General features: G+C 48.0%; 1 protein-coding gene across 14 annotated transcripts in view; it reads left to right on the top strand.

Moving 5' to 3' along the window:
• LOC135260875 (histone-lysine N-methyltransferase 2C-like) overlaps positions 1–18,951 on the top strand; it is a 112,899-nt gene that overhangs the window by 70,445 nt on the left and 23,503 nt on the right. For 9 of the 14 annotated variants that reach the window (XM_064346546.1, XM_064346542.1, XM_064346556.1 and 6 more), the window contains 18 exons: positions 266–430; positions 824–933; positions 1,311–1,388; positions 1,493–1,705; positions 2,790–2,918; positions 4,773–4,892; positions 5,012–5,142; positions 6,752–6,953; positions 8,557–8,661; positions 9,036–9,083; positions 11,938–12,075; positions 12,361–12,393; positions 12,486–12,626; positions 13,121–13,271; positions 14,231–14,445; positions 14,575–14,648; positions 15,500–15,706; positions 16,420–18,867. In XM_064346546.1, the coding sequence (XP_064202616.1) occupies positions 266–430; positions 824–933; positions 1,311–1,388; positions 1,493–1,705; positions 2,790–2,918; positions 4,773–4,892; positions 5,012–5,142; positions 6,752–6,953; positions 8,557–8,661; positions 9,036–9,083; positions 11,938–12,075; positions 12,361–12,393; positions 12,486–12,626; positions 13,121–13,271; positions 14,231–14,445; positions 14,575–14,648; positions 15,500–15,706; positions 16,420–18,867 (4,708 nt within the window). The remainder of the gene's footprint in view (positions 1–265; positions 431–823; positions 934–1,310; positions 1,389–1,492; positions 1,706–2,789; positions 2,919–4,772; positions 4,893–5,011; positions 5,143–6,751; positions 6,954–8,556; positions 8,662–9,035; positions 9,084–11,937; positions 12,076–12,360; positions 12,394–12,485; positions 12,627–13,120; positions 13,272–14,230; positions 14,446–14,574; positions 14,649–15,499; positions 15,707–16,419; positions 18,868–18,951) is intronic. The other 5 variants (XM_064346544.1, XM_064346554.1, XM_064346551.1 and 2 more) reach the window with 3 other exon arrangements.

Raw genomic sequence — 18,951 nt, forward strand, 5'->3', positions numbered from 1 at the left:
GCATTTCATTTTGTGTGTCTATGTCTGCACAGTCAGATGCAAAAGTATTAGGTCAGTTGTGTCAAATTGGTTCAGACTGGTTCTTTTTCAAATCAAATGTGTATTTCAAATCAAGACAATGACTATGGGGGGAATTGGAGGACTTGACTCATTGAAAGGCATTGCTGCAATGTAGGCCAAAGTCTGTTTTAAAACCACATGAAATAAAAGCAGACATTGTGAATTACCCCCCCCCCTCCCCCTTCTCCCCCCCATCTTTGCGCAGGTGTGTCTCCTGTACCCAGTGCGGTGCCACCTCCCCTGGCCCTCGCTGCGAGTGGCAGAACAATTACACCCAGTGTGCCCCCTGTGCCAGCCTGGCCACCTGCCCCGTCTGCCTGCGCAGCTACTGCGAGGAGGAGCTCATCGTGCAGTGCCGACAGTGCGACAGGTGGGCACCGCGCCACCGCGCCCAAACCGCCAACGCCGCGCCCTTCCCTCTGTAACGTCTTCACCTCCGCGCCATTTAGGGGGATACAGAAAGGGTCCTGTGATAGCATGCGGTTCCCCCCACACAACCCGCAGTGTTGGTTTGCTCTGTTCCCCCCTGCGGTATCTCAGGAGTTAATTCACGGTGGTTACTGGACATCCAGGTCCAGATTCTGTTTCTGACAGCTTCATCAGTGAGCTTACGGTTTCCAGCCACAGGGTTGAGCTGCAGGGTTTCCCCCTCGATCCATCCTGCTGCATTTTTATTTATTTTTATTTTTATTTATGTCCAAAGTCTCATTCCATTCTCCCTCTGACTCTTCCTCTCCTCCCCCGCCCCTCCTCCTCCTCCCAGGTGGATGCACGCCGCCTGTCAGAACCTCAACACAGAGGAGGAGGTGGAGAGCGCGGCCGAGGACAGCTTCGACTGCACCATGTGCCGGGTCCACACACCACCGTCTCAGGGTGAGGCGCTTGGCCGTCCGGAGCTCTGCCAGCGCGGCGATCGTCGTCGTCCTGGTTACCCACCGCACACCTCCTGCTCCTCTCTCTTGTAGTTCGTTTAATGTATAGGAGCTGCATTGGCAGACACAAGTACATTTTTCCTCTATTCAGTTATGGATGGAACAAGTTCAATTACAGAAGTGAATGTGGTGGTGGGAGGGTTATGGCTAGAGGAGAAGAGCCTAAACAGTATCTGATGTTGGAGGTAGTTTTTGGCTCTGATGCTCCAAAGAGAATGAAAAGCCCCCTGCTGAGCACTGATCACATCCATTAATGCACATTTGGGTCTCCTCCTCTTGCACTAACGCTCTTGTTTTTGGTACGCCCGTCATGTGCAGTCACCACGGTCGCAGTCTCCACGGAACCCGTCGAGCAGCCAATCGCAGTGCAGATCGTGACGAAAGTCAAGGAACTGGGTAATTGGTCTTTTTTTTTTTTTGTTGGTACGAGCGCAGCTGTGATCTTTGGGTTTAGCGGCGCGGCTCAGAGGCTGACTCCTCCCCCTTCCTCTGTCCGCCAGACCCGGCGAAGACGTACACGCAGGACGGCGTGTGCCTGACCGAGTCGGGCCTGTCCCAGCTGCAGAGCCTGGCGGCGGCCGCGTCCCGACGCAAGCGGCCCAAACCCAAGCTCAAGCTGAAGATCATCAACCAGAACAGCGTGGCGGTGCTGCAGACCCCGCCCGACCCCCACTCCGAGCACTCCCGCGACGGAGACCTGGACGACAGCAGAGGTACTGTACCCACCCCCCGAAAACTTACTGCACCCCTTTGTTCTCCTGCATAATGCGGGAACCAAGTGCAGAGACCCAGCCTGTCATGCAACTGTGCATCTAGTGCTCTGTTCGCAAAATGGCGACTAAACTGCGGACACTGTGCTGTAAATGGGGCGTGTGGTTTTCTTTTTGGTTTTAAAAACGTAATTGTAAAATATTAGTTGGAGCCAAAATATTATTAAACATTTATTTTTTTAAATGTACATTCAGTTATAGTGGGACAAGTGTATGGGAGTTAATTGTAGATAGACAGAGTCAAGGGTCAACTAGCTATGGAGGACTTATTATGGGGGAGAATGTCAGAAACTCCTTATTTATCCATGTTTAATGTTTCTTTTTGGTCGTTTAACTATTTAGCTGAAGTTCCTTTTCCCTGACAGCATGGCCTTTTACCTTATTTATGTCTGTCCTTTTTGGTTGCTGTTGCTTCGAGCTCTCCAGATGTTCTTTCAGCTCAGAAAAGTACAGTTTTTAATGTTTGATTAACGAGTCAATGAACTTTTCTGTTTGCCTGCGTGTAAAATTCTCAGACGCAATTTTTGCCGTGTTCGCACCCTTCCTGCGCTCCCTTTCGAAAATCACCCCCTCGGCGCATCCAGATCACGAGGCTTCAGACCGCCGCGGCGCTAATTAATGTTTGGATTTTCTATCATTGGAGATGTTAGGAAGGTGTTTATTTGGGTGTGATTATTCCAGGTGTGCCCTTGTTTCAGTAAATAGAATTTGTCATGTCATGTAGAGGAGCAGTGGGAGGAGAATTCCCCCGTTCTTCAGCTTTTAAAACAAGACTTTTTTTTTTTCCCCTCAAATACAAAACTTTTCAAATGACCTGGAAATAAAGACTCAGGGTAGTGGAGTAAAATAAGAGTGAAACCTTTAGTCAGCTTCAGTGGGGATTCATTTTACAGGGTGGTGAAAATGAGCAGTCCTGGGAGCGAGGGTATAAGGACTGTACAGGACTGCAGGTGTGGAAATCGTGCTGTGAGAGAAGGAGGCTCTTCGCCTGATCTCTGATGGACGGGGTTCTGTGTGCCGCTTGCAGAGGGAGACCACTTGGACTGTGAGGGGAAGTCCGACTCCAGCCCCGAGCGAGAGCCCGCCGACGAGGACGGCAAGGGGGCGGAGGGCCCGGACGGGGCGAAGAAGAGGAAAAGGAAGCCGTACCGGCCGGGTAGGCGACCTGATTGGAGACGACATCTCCACCAGACCATGAAATGGCGCAGTGCGCACGGCAAAGCTTAAACAAGGCCCACAGTGCACCACTCTGTTTCCAGAAAAGCCCTGTTTTCAGAAAAGCCCTTTCCTCTGACTTTCAGGGATTTCCTTTTCTTTCTTTTTCTTTCTTTCTCTTTTTCTTTCTTTCTTTCTTTTGTTTGTTTCTTTCTTTCTTTCTATGTAAAGATTTATAACTGGTTTTTGCCTTGGTGCTTTCAAATGTCATTTTTTTGACAGGGAGTAGAACACCCCCTGCAAATTTGGCATGGCCTTTTACAGTTTGGTTATACTAGTGCCTCAATGGCCTGACCGTGTGTTTATTTGCTTGTTTATTGGTTGAATGAGTGTTTTATTTATTGTGCCTCCTTACCTCTTGAGGCACCTCCACACAAAGCACTACAGCTGAGACACAGCCACCCATCCACTGCATTCACCAGTAAACCAGTAACTACTTTTGGCTTTATTACCAATCTGAGGACAGGTGTATTGCACACTGGTTACTACTCATACTTAATGGACAATTGAGAGAAGCTAATTAAATGGTTTACAGGAGCAACCCTTGGCAACCCTGCTCCACCCCTGGCAGAACAAAGCCAGTATTTTGCTACCACTATAGGCTCCCGTTCATAGTTGGCTAATAACCTAGCTTTGGCTGAAATCTGCAATGTCCAGGCTATGGGACCTCCCTTTATTCTTATAGACACACAGGCAGAGCAGTACATAGTGCAATCAGCTTTCCTTCTCTGAAAACCCAGTCTCATCAGTGTAAGCAGTCTGTGTGTGATAAACTGGTCTCTATCACTGCCTGAAACTGTCATGTGATGAACTGAAGAATGTGTTTTGTGTATTTTCTTAAGTACACTTGCATTGTTAATAGATGGATAGATAGATATATAGATAGACAGATAGGTCCATTTACAAGGACAAACCTCTGGCTGTTGAATTTAAGGTCTTCATTTGGAAAGTATGACAGAGGTTTATTTGGGAATGGGTTTGCTCTTTCTTTGCAGTAGTTGGTTTTGTTGAGCGCGTACATTGCGGAACCATAAATAGCCTTAATGATGAGGCGGTCTTGTTTGTTATATGGTTTCTTTCTGCTGTGGAACTCTTTCTTTCTCCTAAGGTACTGCCCATTTTGCGTCCTTTGATCTCCGAAGCAATTAGAGAGAGAGAGAGCGAGGGAGAATGAGAGCCAGAGAGAGACCTCATTCTTTTATGGCCAATGCTTTTGAAAGATATAATAAGGAGTGTTTATTTTTCCCTTGGGTCAAAACAAAAACATTTCTCCATTGCTGTCACATGTGTCCTCTAGACCAACCAGGAGCGATTGTTAGTTTCTGTTCAAATAAAATAATGGCTAGTAATACCACAGTCTTGCTCTGTAATGCTGAGCAGGGGGTGGGGTGGTTTCCATTGACTGAGTATACCTCATATTGTTAGTGTGGGGAGTTACCTTTATCCGTCTGAAGGTGATGTCAGTTTTTTAAGGCCTGAACATTGAGTTTCAAAATGTATTTCTTAATTTAGTTTAAGTCTTGTACTTTTAGTTTTGAGCTGGAGAGGTCTGTTGAAAACCTTAAACTATGGATGTAGTTTGGTCTTATTGGACCTGAAATGTTTCCCGAGGGGCATACAAGCTGGTTGCTGAAGCATGTTTCTGGGACCTGGGGCTTGCATGTCACCATAAATAATGACTCCTCTCAGCGGCCATAATGTCTGGAGTCCTGGTGTTGTTGTGCTTAATTCCTAGACTCCTGGGCTGGACTGTGTTTTCCCAGCTTTTCTGACTGTATCGGTTTTCCCTCCGCAGGCATCGGCGGGTTTATGGTGCGCCAGAGAAGCCGGGCAGGTCAAGGCAAGGCCAAACGCTCCCTCTCCAGGAAGGACTCCTCAGGGTCCGTGTCAGAGAACCCACTAGGGAAAGATGAAGGTAGGCGCTCGGGGATCGCTTGCTTTTGCCTGAGTTCAACAATCTAGAATCTTCATTGAGTGTTTATGGTAAATGATAAGAGCCCTGTTGAGAGACCGGTTTGGTCATGGCTGTGGCAGGTTGGAGCGAGGCATTGCCGGACACGCCTGTGGAGGAGAACGTGCCAGGGTCCGAGTGTCTGGAGAAGGCCAAGAAACGCTACCGCAAGAAGAAAACCAAACTGGAGGAGGCTTTTCCCTCCTACCTGCAGGTGGGCTTCCACAAGCAAACACTCACTGTCCTCTTATTAATCAGTCTTCTTTATTTCTCCGTTTATATCATAATTAATATACCGTATTATTGTGTAACAGGTTGCAGGAATTCATTCTGGCACAATGAGCAGCCCTGTACCTTCTATTATTAAAAAATGTGATTCTTCATAAATTTGCTTTTTGGTATCTGAGTGCGTCAATTCCTTTATGACTTTGGTGAGTATGGTTTGTTAGTGAAGTTAATGGTTTAAGGTAATAACCATGCTTGAGGCTGAGTGACTTGTTGCAGGAGGCTATTCTTTTACTGAAAGGCTTTTCACGGCCTGAATTTAGTACACACTTAATCAACAAAATGGCCGTCAAACCAAATGCCTTATTTTTTTTAGAACCTTTTAGCCTCTCAGATTGGTACTGAGAGACTAAGAGGTTCCTTTCTTTTTGTGTTTTTTATGTTTTATTATTTTAGTAAATCAGTATTCATTATTTTACGTTATTTATCGCGGTTGGGCTGAGGAAGAATGCCTCGCTGGCGGATTGATGTGGCTTCATTGTGAGGCAGGCTCCCGGGGAGGCCGGTCACATGGTCCGCAGCGTACGCTGGCTGCAGTTGAAGCGCTGGCGGAGGAAGCGCCCGTCTCTTTCGCAGGCCCGCCATTGAAGGGCCCTCATTTGCTCCGAGCAGACGTTCACAATGTCTTCTCAAAAGCACTTCTGTTTGCTTTTGAATGAAGAGATTAAAGCTAAATCGGAGATGAGAGACTGCGCTTTTGTCTTCTTTTTTTTCCCCCCCTTTTTTTGTTGCGTGCGCTCGCGCGTCTCGTTCGAACGCGAGGCGGAACGGGGCCCGCGCTCGCCCGGGCTCGAGCGCCAGACTCGCTCCGCCTGCCGCTCGCCGTTCGGTGAGCGAGGGGCGCGTCGAAAATAGGCGCTCTCCCCCCATCAGCTTCAGAATTGAACGTAAAGGGCCTCAGCGGAGGGAGGCATTAATGGGTTATTTAAATGGGGATGCGTTAGCCATTTAAAGAGTGGGTTCGGAGGGGGAGACGACGCAGATGCCGGCCAGCCAGCTGCAGCGGGCGCGTTTGTGGCCGGGCTTTTCCTTGTGTTCCTTGTGTTCCCAGCTTCAGAAGAGACTTGTGTGTGTATATATATCCCAGGGTCCACTGCAGCTGTCAGCAGTGTTCTTTCAGCCCCTCCCTCCCCATATACACCTCTGAGTCCTCACTGTGGGTTTATAGATCTCTCACTTTTTAGTGTAAAACCAGTGTGCACCAAACACTTGTTCTTGCACGGCTTGGGACTTGTACTGTAATTGCATCTGATTGTGAGTGTTCTCCAAAAGAATGACGTTATTATTATTGGTAGTAGTAGTAGTAGTAGTAGTTGTAATAGTAGCAGTAGCAATAGCAGCAGTAGCAGTATTTAGTCATTAATCTTAACAGTAACAATAATAAGAAGAATGAGAATAATAATGAGAGCCTGGCGTTGGCAGGAAGCTGACTGAATAAGAATAGGGGTTAAATGGTGAAGAGCCGAGTGGTGAGTTGGGCTCATAGGGCCTGCTTTAATTACAGTGCAGATCTGATCCCGTTTGATTGGTCTCTGCAGGAAGCCTTCTTCGGGAAAGAGCTGCTGGACAAAAGCAGGCAGAGCAAGCAGGCCCTAGAGACGGGCCTCTCCGACGACGACCGCAGCCACGGCCACGCCCACACGGACGGCAAGCCCTCCAGCGCCAGCTTCCTGGACCCCTCCTCGGACCCGCTGCTCAGCGCCGCCGCCACGCCCGCCTCCACCAAGCCCGGGGCTCAGAGTACGTTCCCGCCGCGCGCACGAGCAGATGCACGCGCACACACACACTCACGCGCGCACACACACACACTCACGCGCGCACACACACACACTCTCACACACGCACACACACACACTCACACACACACACACACACTCGTGCGCACGCACGCACACACACACACACACACACGCACATGCTCACGCTCACGCACACGCGCACACACACACACACACACACACTCACGCACGCACACACACACATACACTCACGCACTTGCGCGCACACACACGCTTGACCTGTCTCCTTCACAAATGTTGCTGGACATGCCCCCCTGTCCCCCAGCAGTGCCCTGTCAGGAAGAATATACCTGCTCAATGCACAGAGCGTACTGCAAGGAGGGATAATTAAGTTTTTCTCTCGCTCTCTCTCCCGTCTCCCTCTTTCCTTTTTCCATTTCACACTCTCCCCCCCTCTCCCTGTTGCTCGCTCTCTTTCTCTCTCTCTGTCTCCATCTCGCGCTCTTCCCATCTCTTTTACTCTCCATTTATGTGCTCTCTCCCTCCTCCCTCCCCCCTTCCTCGTTTCCTCTCTTTCCCTACTCTCCCTTCCTCCCCCCTCCCTCTCCCTCTCCTTCCCTGCCTCTTCATTTAGTAGGAGCTGAGCAACATGTCCTTGCCCCCTCGCCCCTTGAATCAGAGATGACGCACCACTGTAATTACTTTTGCTGACTTGCTTTGTCCATTTTTCAACCAATATGAACACCGCCAAGCACTGCTTGGTCTTTAACCACCATCAGTACACCGCACAATTCCAGTTAATATCGCTTCATAAACGGGCTAATAACATAATCTCGTTTCATTCTTTCTATACTTACAGGGCAATTTCACAGATCTTCACCACCAAGTCAGAACTAGATTATGCGATTGGAAAATTTGTTTACCCAGACTTGTTTTAGGCCTTGATAACAACTGCTAATCCCAGCGCTGCAGTGTTGTCTGCCAGAGCAGGCAGATTAGCATTTAGGCTACATCCTCTGAAATGCATAAAGCCAGCTGCTACTTGCCTTTCCTGGTGGAATCCACCAGCTGATCTGCGCAGACCTCTGTTGCCGGGCCGACCGGGGCAGTCGCGCCCTGGCCGATCGTGCGTCGCCCTGTCTCCGCCCACGGTTGCCTCGGGCGGCCTGGCCACGGTTCAGGTCCGGAATATGGGGTGTGTCACGACACAAAGAAAGAGTGGCAGAGCCTCACCCCAGCCTCACAGAAACCAGCCATTTTGCCATTTTGCCATTTTGCCATTTCAGTCTCGTAAACTCATTGTGTCCGGTGGTTTCCCCCATAACACAAGAGAAAGCATGCCATAATGCATGCATTTTTACTTTCTGTCTGTGATAGTGCCACCATTTGGGCGGTACCCCTGAACTTTATGAGCTAAGAAAACAGAGTTTTGGAGTGGAGGTGTGTTGGCTTTCAACGACTTAGCAGTTCAAAAATAGCCATGATACAATGTTGTTATCGGGTTCAAGGTCTGCAGTGTTATCAAGGAGAGCAGTGTTCTCCGAGGTGAGTGAGTAGCTCCTACGGAAGGTCTTATGACTGCGTCTGTTTGGCTCCGCCCCTAGCCAACTCTGAGGATCCACTGGAAGACCTTTCAGAAGTGTTGAACACTGACGCAGACATCCTGGGAATGCTGTCAGGTGACCTGGGGAAGCCGACTGATGATTCCGGTACGCTGACTGTGGCATCGTTAGACACATTCGGTTACTCTCTCTGAGTGTTTCCTTTTTAAAATCCCTGCAGCTGTCTGAGCCTACTGTCGAGCCAAGTTTTTACATGCTGTTTTATTTACACCCTACTGTTCCCCCTCTGAAGCTGAACTCACATGACTTTGTTTTGCTCGTGATCTTTTCATCTCTTCAGTTTTGCAACCAAAAAATATAGTTTATTTTTTTTCTGTGCCTGTGCTTCATCTTTAATGCTCTTGGATTGGCGTTCTTATTGGGTGTATTTGCATGGGGTTTTTTTAACAGTTTGTTTGTACTGTTTTCTTTCTCATTTCATTGTTTTATTCACCCATTTTATCTGGTTTGGGTTCCTGTAGGTCTTGATTTATGCCCTTTCCAGGTCGAGAACCCTCCCTCTCCATTTGGTAAGCGATGAATCCATGGCCTATCCATGGCTTTCAGTAGTCCCCGCCTCTCTTCTGCCTGTCAGCTGGTCCTGTGCTTACACGCTTTCCCAAGCTCCTCCCCCATCCTCTGACGCAGTAGCATTGCGGTGTTTTGTGTTGCTGCTGTGCAATTCACCAACTCTGATTAACTGCATGTTTCACTAACCTTTATTTTTATCAAAGCTGTGGGTGCCATGCTGGAAATATTTCTGATTACCTAAGGCAGGGAGGCGTTTTATTAAATGAAGCCGTTTCTCTTTTTTTTTTTTCGTTTTTTTTTTTTTCTTATTATATTTTAAAGGCCGTATTAAAGTCTATTGTGCAAATGGACGGATGAGTTCAAGGGGAAACAAATTCCAAACTTTCGGTTCAGTTTGAGTGCAGTCTAAAAAAAAAAATCTTGCACAAAGCGCCGTCCTCACTAAGCACCACCAGTGCTGCTCCCCTGCAGAAGAATAAAAGCCGCAAATGCAATTTCTCATAAGTGCTTGGCCAAGGACACGCTCCCATTCAGAGCTCAGAATGAGCAGTCCAGTGGCGGGTAATTTACAGGATGCGAAACGTCAATATCGCCTTCCATTTTCTGATCACGGCCAAGGTTCGGTGATGGGCGTACGCTCCCGCAAACACACACACACACACACACACACACACACACACACACACACACAACAGCTGAAGGAATAAGCATTCAATTCCTGGAAGTCCTCAAAGGCCTTGGCCAATAACAAGCAACTAGTCTGTATAGCTTGATTCCTGCTATGTAAGAAAACAGCCTTCACAGCTAGCAGTTGCTGCGTTTCTGACCACGCAGCCAAAAGATACATTTTTAAGCGGCTTTTTGTTTTTTAAGGATGGTGTATTTGGACAGATTGTGTCAAAATGTGCCTGTAAGTACTGCAGGAGCAGAAGTGCTGTAGCAGAAACTGCTCCTTCACCCTGCGTCACTCTTAGTCAGTGCCTGTGATCTACTCTTGTGTTTCTTTGTTATCGATAAAGTGCCTTTTAATCATTTTGAGTCTGAATGCTGATAAGGATCAGACCAGCTCTGATACTGCTCTAAGGGAAGTTAACCTAGCAGTCAAGTGTGGAGAGATCAGCCAAAGCCTGATATGAGATCATTAATGGCCAATTACAGATTACAATGGACGTAATGTGGGTGTCTCTTAAGATTCTGAAAAAGATGTCTTGGACTTGCTGAAGTGAAATTGGATTGAAGGAAAGGGTTTGGTTTGACCTAATGAGAATTTCAGTCATTCTTGTCAGAAACATTACTCAGTCTTCTCCTATATTTTTAGCTAGTTGGCTATAATTGTCAGAGTTTCTTGTCACAAAGCAGAAACGCATAGAACAAGATCATCTAGTCCTTGTCATTCAAAGCATTATCACAATGCTGAGCCATCTGTTGTGTCATGGCAGCAGGATTTAGGCTACGTCCAATGGGTAGTGTCCCCAAAATCTTTCAGTAGAAAGTTGATGTTGTACCAGCCTCAAACTGCTGAATTATGAGTTTAACTGAAAACAAAGATTGCCCCTGTTATAAACATATAAAAACAAGCCATTATTGTACATATCTGTGTGTGAAATCAAAAGGCTGTTAGTCTGTCTATCAGAATTTTTCTACCTTCATACACCCCCCCTCCAGCCACCCCCCCACCCACCCCCCAGCAGCTTTTTGATTAAACAAATTTTCACCTTGGGTTGGAATGTATGTTATTTATGACACTTATCAGATGTGACAATCATTTCTTTGCATCACCCCCACAATTCGCCCAGTACATTTCCTGCCATTCTTAAGATATATGCATAGTATGCATTGTTTTGGTTGTCAAAGACTCCAAATCCCAGCATCCCTTCTGTGAAAATGTCATACACCCTAAATAAGTTTCAGAGAAATGCCCACTACCAATAATTTCTTAAAATCAAGAAGCAGCGAACATACTGTAATCATAGTATGTGTGATTTAGTCAGATTGCAGTCCAATGCAGACAGATTATTATTATTCTTGACTTGTCTGGAATAGAATAACTATCATACTCCCAACCCCCACCCCTGCTAGACCCTTTTTGGGTTAAAAATTTGAGTAAATATGACACATTGCATGTGGATGACACACTGAATCAAATGCTTTTCCAGGCTGCCAGTTTCAAATGCTGATGGCCTATTCCAGAATACCTGAATGTAAATGTAAAACTTCTAAATGTGAAACTCCAAATAGATGCATGTACATGATTTATTGTCATAATATATTTATAGTTTGAAGGGATCAGCTCCCTAGGTGCCCTTGAAAACTTGAGCTTCCTTGAGTCATGTTCTCAGGGTCAGTAAATTCAGCCATGTGACATAGCACCATAAGCTAACACTATACCACACATCTCAGGATTTATGATGAAAGCAGCCATTACTGTTAATCAAAGCAGCTTACTGCATGCTGTTTTCATTGATTGTGTCCCCTATTCTGTATGCGTAATATGGGTTGATGACATGGTGCCAATTAATAAGGGGTTGAATGTATGCTCGGTTGACCAGATTTTGAAAAGTGTTTCATATCATCACCCGCGAAAAAAAGAAAAACATCCCGAAGTGGTTGTTTAATCAGATGAGACGAAGGCCAAGCTTCTCTTCTCCTGGCTGCCATGTGCCTTAGAGGGCATGTAATTTATCACTCAGATAATAAATTTCAGATCAGCTCTCGGTTGCTGTAGTCTGCTACTGTGATTGCTTTGCCGGGCCTGAGTGGGAAAATAAACGTAGACTCCTTGCGTGTGTGTGTGTGTGTTTGTTTGTTTGTGTGCCCTTGTGTGTGTGTGTGTGTGTGTGTGTGTGTCTGCAGCAGGCCTGGACATCGGTCCCATCACGGACGATTCGGCAGCCACGCCCCAGACCCTCCCTACCCGCGGCCCTCGCACCCTTCCGGAAGAGCCGCTGGACCACATCCTCAGCCCAGAACTGGACAAGATGGTCACTGACGGTCAGCAGGAGAGAGGCTCCTTTTTTATTTGCCTTTGTTTCTCCTTGTGAATGTAGACTGATCAGCTACAACTGTCTAAAGCGAAAATAGCTCCCCTCGTACTGAGATGTGCTGAAGACCATGTACTCTTTTTTTTACTTTTTACTTTTTACTTTTAGAAACTAAGAGAATAGGAGGAATTAGGAAGATGCCATTTTGAGATGTGTGAACATGAAGCGTGAATGTGGTGATTAATGTGCTAATGTGTAGAATGTCTCAGAGTAATTCTCAGTTTTCTTCCTGCAGGTGCCATTCTCAGCAAACTGTACAAAATTCCAGGTGTGTTTTCCCGCCTTGTGACCGTAATATGTAAACTGGGTAAAACACTGGGAGGGCCGTAGCTAAATGACTCCGCTGTGCCCCCTCTCCAGAACTGGAGGGTAAGGATGTGGAGGAGCTCTTCACTGCCGTGCTGAGCCCCACCCCCAGCCAGCCTCCTCAACTGGTTCAGCCCCCGCCTTCAACCGCTGTCCCACCTCCGCCAGGCCCCGCCATGCCACTGTCCAACCCAGGTACACTGCTGCACCAGAACCACCCAGGAGAAGCACTTCCTTAGCTGTGCTCCTGGGCTGAACATCTTTGGATCAGCTGTACCTGCGCTCTTTAGAACCATGTGATGTCACAGTGGCTGGTGATGAGTCTTTCTATGGAACGTGATGAGTCTTTCCATGGAGTGTGATTCATCTTTCTATGGAAAATGCTCTGAAAGTTTTTGTCAAAGCCTGTGATGCTTTGCCGCTCATACACAGTGCAAACCTGTCATTGGTGTGAACTTTCATGAGACACCTTTGGGCAAATCACGGGATTTGAGTTGGTGAGTGGAGGGTAAAAAATTGTTTAGGGTTGAGTTGTGCATTCTTTGTCAATAGTCTGTGTCTAAGAGGACCAGTTTTCGTGGTATTCATGGTTGTTTCAGGGTTAAGTGTTTAGTGGGCGGTGATTTAAAAGGACTACAGATTTTTTTTCATTAATTCTAAATTGTTTTCACTATTTTCTGCCCTCAAAGGCAATGGCATGTTTCCTCGGATGCCGATGATGAACGGCATGATGGGACATGGACCCCACTTCGCGGCGACGCCCCTGAGCCCTGGAGCTGGACCCTGCGTCTCCACTTCCTTCTCTCCCCTGCATAGGCTGCCCTTCCCTGATAACGCACGGTAAACCTCAATCCCATCACTTCAAACTCTCCCTTTAGTCATCCTTCCCAAAACTAAACCTTTTCTCTGTAATGTGTGTGTTGCTAATTTCCCATGCTAATTGCTATATTTTAAAAATGCATATTAAACAGCAGAGGGCTCTGCCATAGGCCTTTGGCAGCACTCTGAAATCACTCACTCTAATTTCTAGGTGTATTCCTGAAGCGTGATGCATAATCCGTGTGCTAGTTCGACTTCCACCCCACTTACACATTGCTGCTCTAGATATATTTCACTGGGTTCATGTAGTTTTCCGTGAACAGTGTCTCTCTGAAGTGGACCAGCCCGGTCTGTCAGATGGAAGCTTTCTGGGGTTTCCAGACCTTTCTCAAAATGCTAGTCGCTTCCACTGTTTACAGCCAGCGTCAGATCATCACATCCACATACTAGGTCATTAGCGAGTCATTTGCCATTGATGCATAAAGAATGTTTTTGTGCTAAGAAGTTCATTTCCACTCACTGTATTGAGGCATAAGTGGTTTAGCCACAGCCCTTCTCGGGGGAGATTTACAGTGATTGAGGTAATTATGGCAGATATTGTACAATGTAACAAAAATGGAACTAAATAGTAAAAAAAAAAAAAAACTGAAATAAATAGTAAAGACTTCATTTTAGTCTGTCAAGAACATGCCTTGTGTTACACTGGAGATGTGGGTGATATGGTATTAAATTAATTCAGGGCAAATGAAGTTCAGAAGAATCTGATAAACTTTAATCAGATTATTGTGGGGGAGCTGGAGCGCGAGGGGGTAAGATAATCATGGTTACAGTATTCAAGAGATTGTATCTAAATAAATATCAGGCACTCAGTGTCCCATGTGTACATTTGGAGTTAAAAAATTGGTGGATGCATTTAGTTTTTCTAGTGTATGATCTCCTAGATGTGATTCATAAGGAGTGGTGGTAATTGTTTTCCGCAGAGATAAGAAGTTTAGTCCAATGGGGAGAGACGGACCGGGCCCCTGGGGCACGCCTGGCCCTGCCCCTCCCCTGGAGGGGGAGGCGGACACTATGTCCAACGCCCAGAGGAGTACGCTGAAGTGGGAGAAGGAGGAGACCCTGGGGGAGATGGCCACTGTGGCCCCAGTCCTCTACACCAATGTCAACTTCCCCAACCTCCGGGACGAGTTTCCCGGTGAGTCCCTGGGGCTCGGCCTGCCTGCCAAACCACTGCCTGGAATGCAGCACCAGTGGTTTTTTTTTTTTGTTTGTTTTTTTGTCTGTTCTAAACAATATCCTTTTAATTTTTTTATTTCTGCCTCAGACTGGTCTACGAGAGTTAAACAAATTGCCAAATTGTGGAGGAAAGCCAGTTCCCAGGAAAGAGCTCCATATGTGGTAAGGCACCTTCTATTTTATTATTATTATTATTATTATTATCATCATCCTTTTAAATCTAGCTCGCTTTCTAGTTCCGGAAGTCAAAAAATGGTAAATTAAGAAGATGAATTTTAAGTGATTTGACTTGACAAATCCGTCATTCCAGGTCAGTGCATCTACCTAAAAAATCCGTGTTACATTTTACCCCAGGTTTTGCCCCGCTCCCCCCTATTGCTGAATATATTTCTTATTAGTCTATCGTGAGGTCACTCGGGAAATGCTAATGCTAGTGTTTGCACATGGTTTTGTTCTTTGCAATTTTGCGTTCCTGAAAGCGTTTCCGGTCCCTAGAGTATTTTATGTCTTTGCTTTTGAAAATTTGTCCTATGGGTTCTGTGCTTAAAAGACAGTACTTCAGGCAGGGTGGTGGGGGGTTCCAGCAGCAGTGTCGAGAATGGACTTGAAAATATGTCTGAAGGCGCAATCTCTTTTTCTCCCTGTTGTGTTTCTAATAACTTCTGTTTTAAATGTCCCCATTGGCCTCAGGCTAATTTATGAGGGGCCTCAGTAGACATGTTCTCCACACATTGTGAGGAATTCTGCAATTCAGTGATTAACAAAGGAATCACACTTATCACCACTGCCACTCACAGTGCCTCCAATAATTAACTTAAATAATAATGGAATGAATTTATCTAGCAGGTGGAAAATTCAGGGGACTGTACTCAAGGGATTCAAAATTCTATTTTTAAAAGCTTAGCACTTTTGCTATCTTTGTATGACGGTGGAAAAGATTTTTTGCCTTGCGCTAACAGAAATGCTCGCTCTCTCTCTCGCTGTGTGTTTGTGTGTGTGTGTGTGTGTTTCAGCAAAAGGCCAGGGATAACAGGGCTGCCCTTCGCATAAATAAAGTTCAGCTGTCAAATGAGTCTATCAAACGGCAGCAGCAGCAGCAGCAGCATCCACAACAGCCACCGGACACCTTTGACCCCGTCGTTCCCATGGAGACGGACCTTTTCAAGGACCCACTGAAGCACAAGGAGTCTGAGCACGAGCAGGAGTGGAAGTTCCGACAGGTGGGGAGAAACGCTGGGCATGTGCTGTATGTGCTGCCCAAGTGGAACGCCCCCTAGCAGTGACTCAGGTTTCCAGTGCTGCACATTTCGGTGTGGTATTGGAGAAGGCTCGCAACACTGTTTTCTTCTGTATACAAATGGCAGCCTTGAAATTTGTGAGCAGCTGACTGCAGCTGTGCTGTGAAGTGCTGCTTTTCTGGTTCTCTGGTTATTGTGGCCCATAACAGTGATTGCACAGGGCTTAGAGCTGGAATAACATGAATCAACAAGCCGTAACTGAATACTTCTGGTGCTGCGTAGACTCCCAGTTGTCGGCTGTCAATAAAAGTTAAGTTAAATCTAAAGTGAGAACCTGTTAAGTAGCAGCCAAAAAAAGCAAAGTAGGAAAATTCCCTATCTATATGTTTTTGGGGCTTTGCAGCCAGGCAACTCCAGTGATAGAAATCACCGGAAAGGGACTCTTGTAATGTCCCAGACGAAGCACTGCTCTGCCATAAGCTTGTCAAGAAGTAATAAGACCCACTGAAATTAGAGAAACAAAAAGTAGAATTGCAGGATGAATAAGTTACCAATGGAGCACTCCTTCACTGTTCAACTCCTTCTTGCAAACGTTCATGTGGAGTGAGAGTTGTCGGGCATTTCACTAGCCCAGTTCTAATACAGACAATATAAATAAAATGATAATTAAACAATGTGTTTTCTTTGGCTGACAGCAAATGAGGCAGAAAAGCAAGCAGCAAGCCAAGATTGAAGCCACGCAGAAGTTGGAACAGATGAAGAGTGAACAGCAGCAACTGCAGCAGCAGCAGCAGCAGGGCAGTAATCCAGATGGGGAAACTCCTGGCAGCGGCAACCAGAGTCCTGTAACTCCTCAGGGGAGCAATGGGAATGTGTCCCCCATGCAGCAGACCTCATCCAAAGATGGGTTCGCCAGACCGCAGCTACCAGGGCCATCGACGCCAGGTTCTACTGATGACGTATTCCTACGGCCTCCTCCCCCTCCCCCCGCAGGGTCCCGGACACCGGCCCAGGACACCTGCCTGCAGGGCCAGTCATCCCAGCCACAGTCTCCGCAAGTGTTTTCCTCCCCCAGTTCATCTGGGTCCAGACCATCCTCCCCGTGGGATCCATACGCCAAAATGGTAGGGACTCCACGGCCACCACCCTTGGGGTCGAGTACACCCCGGAGGAACTCTGAGTCCGGTAAGTCCCCACGATCTCTGCCAGAGCAGCAGGAAAGAGGGCGACCTTCGCCAGCTCATGAGTCCTTCGGCTCGCCAACATCCATGAGCAGTGACCCATACGCAAAGCCACCTGACACACCCAGGCCTGTGGCAGCCGCAGACCCATTTTTAAAACCCATGGGACCCCCCAGGCCAAGTCCCGGCTCTGAACAACATGGAAGGCAGGCAATGAGCTCCATGGCAGGTGATACTTTCGTCAGGCCAGCACTTCGAAATGAGGTCTACCAACGGATGCCACAGAACAAAATGATCTTGTCGGATCCGTACTCCAGGCCTCTTTTGACTCCTATCCCTGGAAGCAATGAGTCCGGCTCTGTGTCTGTGTTCAAAATGCCAATGCCACCGCCTCAATCGCAAGATCTCTATGGCTCCATGATTTCTGCCCCACGCCGCGGGTCTATTGACCCATACGAGAGACCTGTGCTGACCCCCAGACCACTGGATGGAGTCTCTCAAAATCAGCCAGGCGATCCATATGCACATCCTCCCCTCACTCCCCGTCCATCAATGAATGACTGCTTCCCCAACCCTCCAAGGATGGTGCGCCTCCCACAGGGCAACCCCTTCACCCAACCTGGTTCCCGCGAACCTCCAAGAGATTCATATGCTCACGCTCCTTCTACCCCAAGGCCTGATTATTCCCAATCCATGCCTGACCCCTATGCTCAACCGCCAGGTACTCCGCGACCCTCATCTGACCCCTATGCCCAGCCGCCAGGTACTCCGCGACCCTCATCTGACCCCTATGCCCAGCCGCCAGGTACCCCTCGACCCCTACCTGACCCCTATGCCCAACCACCAGGCACCCCACGACCCTCATCTGACCCCTATGCCCAACCACCAGGCACCCCACGACCCTCATCTGACCCCTATGCCCAACCACCAGGCACCCCACGACCCTCATCTGACCCCTATGCCCAACCACCAGGCACCCCACGACCCTCTTCTGACCCCTATGCCCAACCGCCAGGTACTCCACGGCCCCTACCTGACCCCTATGCCCAACCGCCAGGTACTCCACGGCCCCTACCTGACCCCTATGCCCAACCACCAGGCACCCCACGACCCTCGTCTGACCCCTATGCCCAACCACCAGGTACTCCACGGCCCCTACCTGACCCCTATGCCCAACCACCAGGTACCCCACGACCCTTGCCCGATCCTTATGCCCAACCTCCTGGCACCCCAAGGCCTTCATCAAGCCTGTACGCTCAGCCTCCCCCAGCCAGTACCCGTCCAGTTGCTGTGGAGCAGTACCTACAGCAGCCTCCCAATCGAAAGCCGTCCCCCTCACATTCAGCAGACCCTTACGCCCAGCCTCCCGGCACCCCAAGGCCCATAGCAGGAGAGAGGTTCTCTAAATCGCCTGGCAGCCAGAGAAACTCTGACCTCTATGCCCACCCTCCAGGGACCCCGAGACCTTTGAGCAATGACCCATATGTGCAGCCACCCGGGACACCCCGACCAGTGCTGAGCGATCCCTATGCACAACCTCCAGGAACTCCAAGGCCCGGAGCAGGCCCAGATGGGTTCAACAGAGCAATCATAAGGCCTGGGTCCACATCTAGTCAGGACCCTTTCTCACCACCTCAGGCTAGAATGCAGGAGACCTTTGTACGTCCGGCTGCCCCTGGCTCTCAGACACCAAAGCATTCTGGGATGTCAGACAATGGATTTTCTCCGTCTCATCTGCCTAACCAGACGCCTGTGCATGATCCCTATGAGCAGGCCCCCATGACCCCACGGCCACCATCTGGGGAAAGGCTCTCTCATGACATGAATGATCAAGGGATGTCGCAGGAGGGAAGCTCCCAGGATTTGGGCCATTTCTCAACCCTTTCGCAAAGTACTGGAACACCCTCTGAAGCACATAATGCTGGACCAGCAGACACAGAAGAGAAGTTCAGACAGGTTCAGGTAAGATCTTATAAGTTATTAGTTTGTTCTTCTCATAAGCACATTCTCATCCATTTAACCAGGAATTTTCTACTAGTTGCATTT

This window comes from Anguilla rostrata, chromosome 8, assembly GCF_018555375.3.
Source record: "Anguilla rostrata isolate EN2019 chromosome 8, ASM1855537v3, whole genome shotgun sequence".
NCBI lineage: Eukaryota > Metazoa > Chordata > Actinopteri > Anguilliformes > Anguillidae > Anguilla > Anguilla rostrata.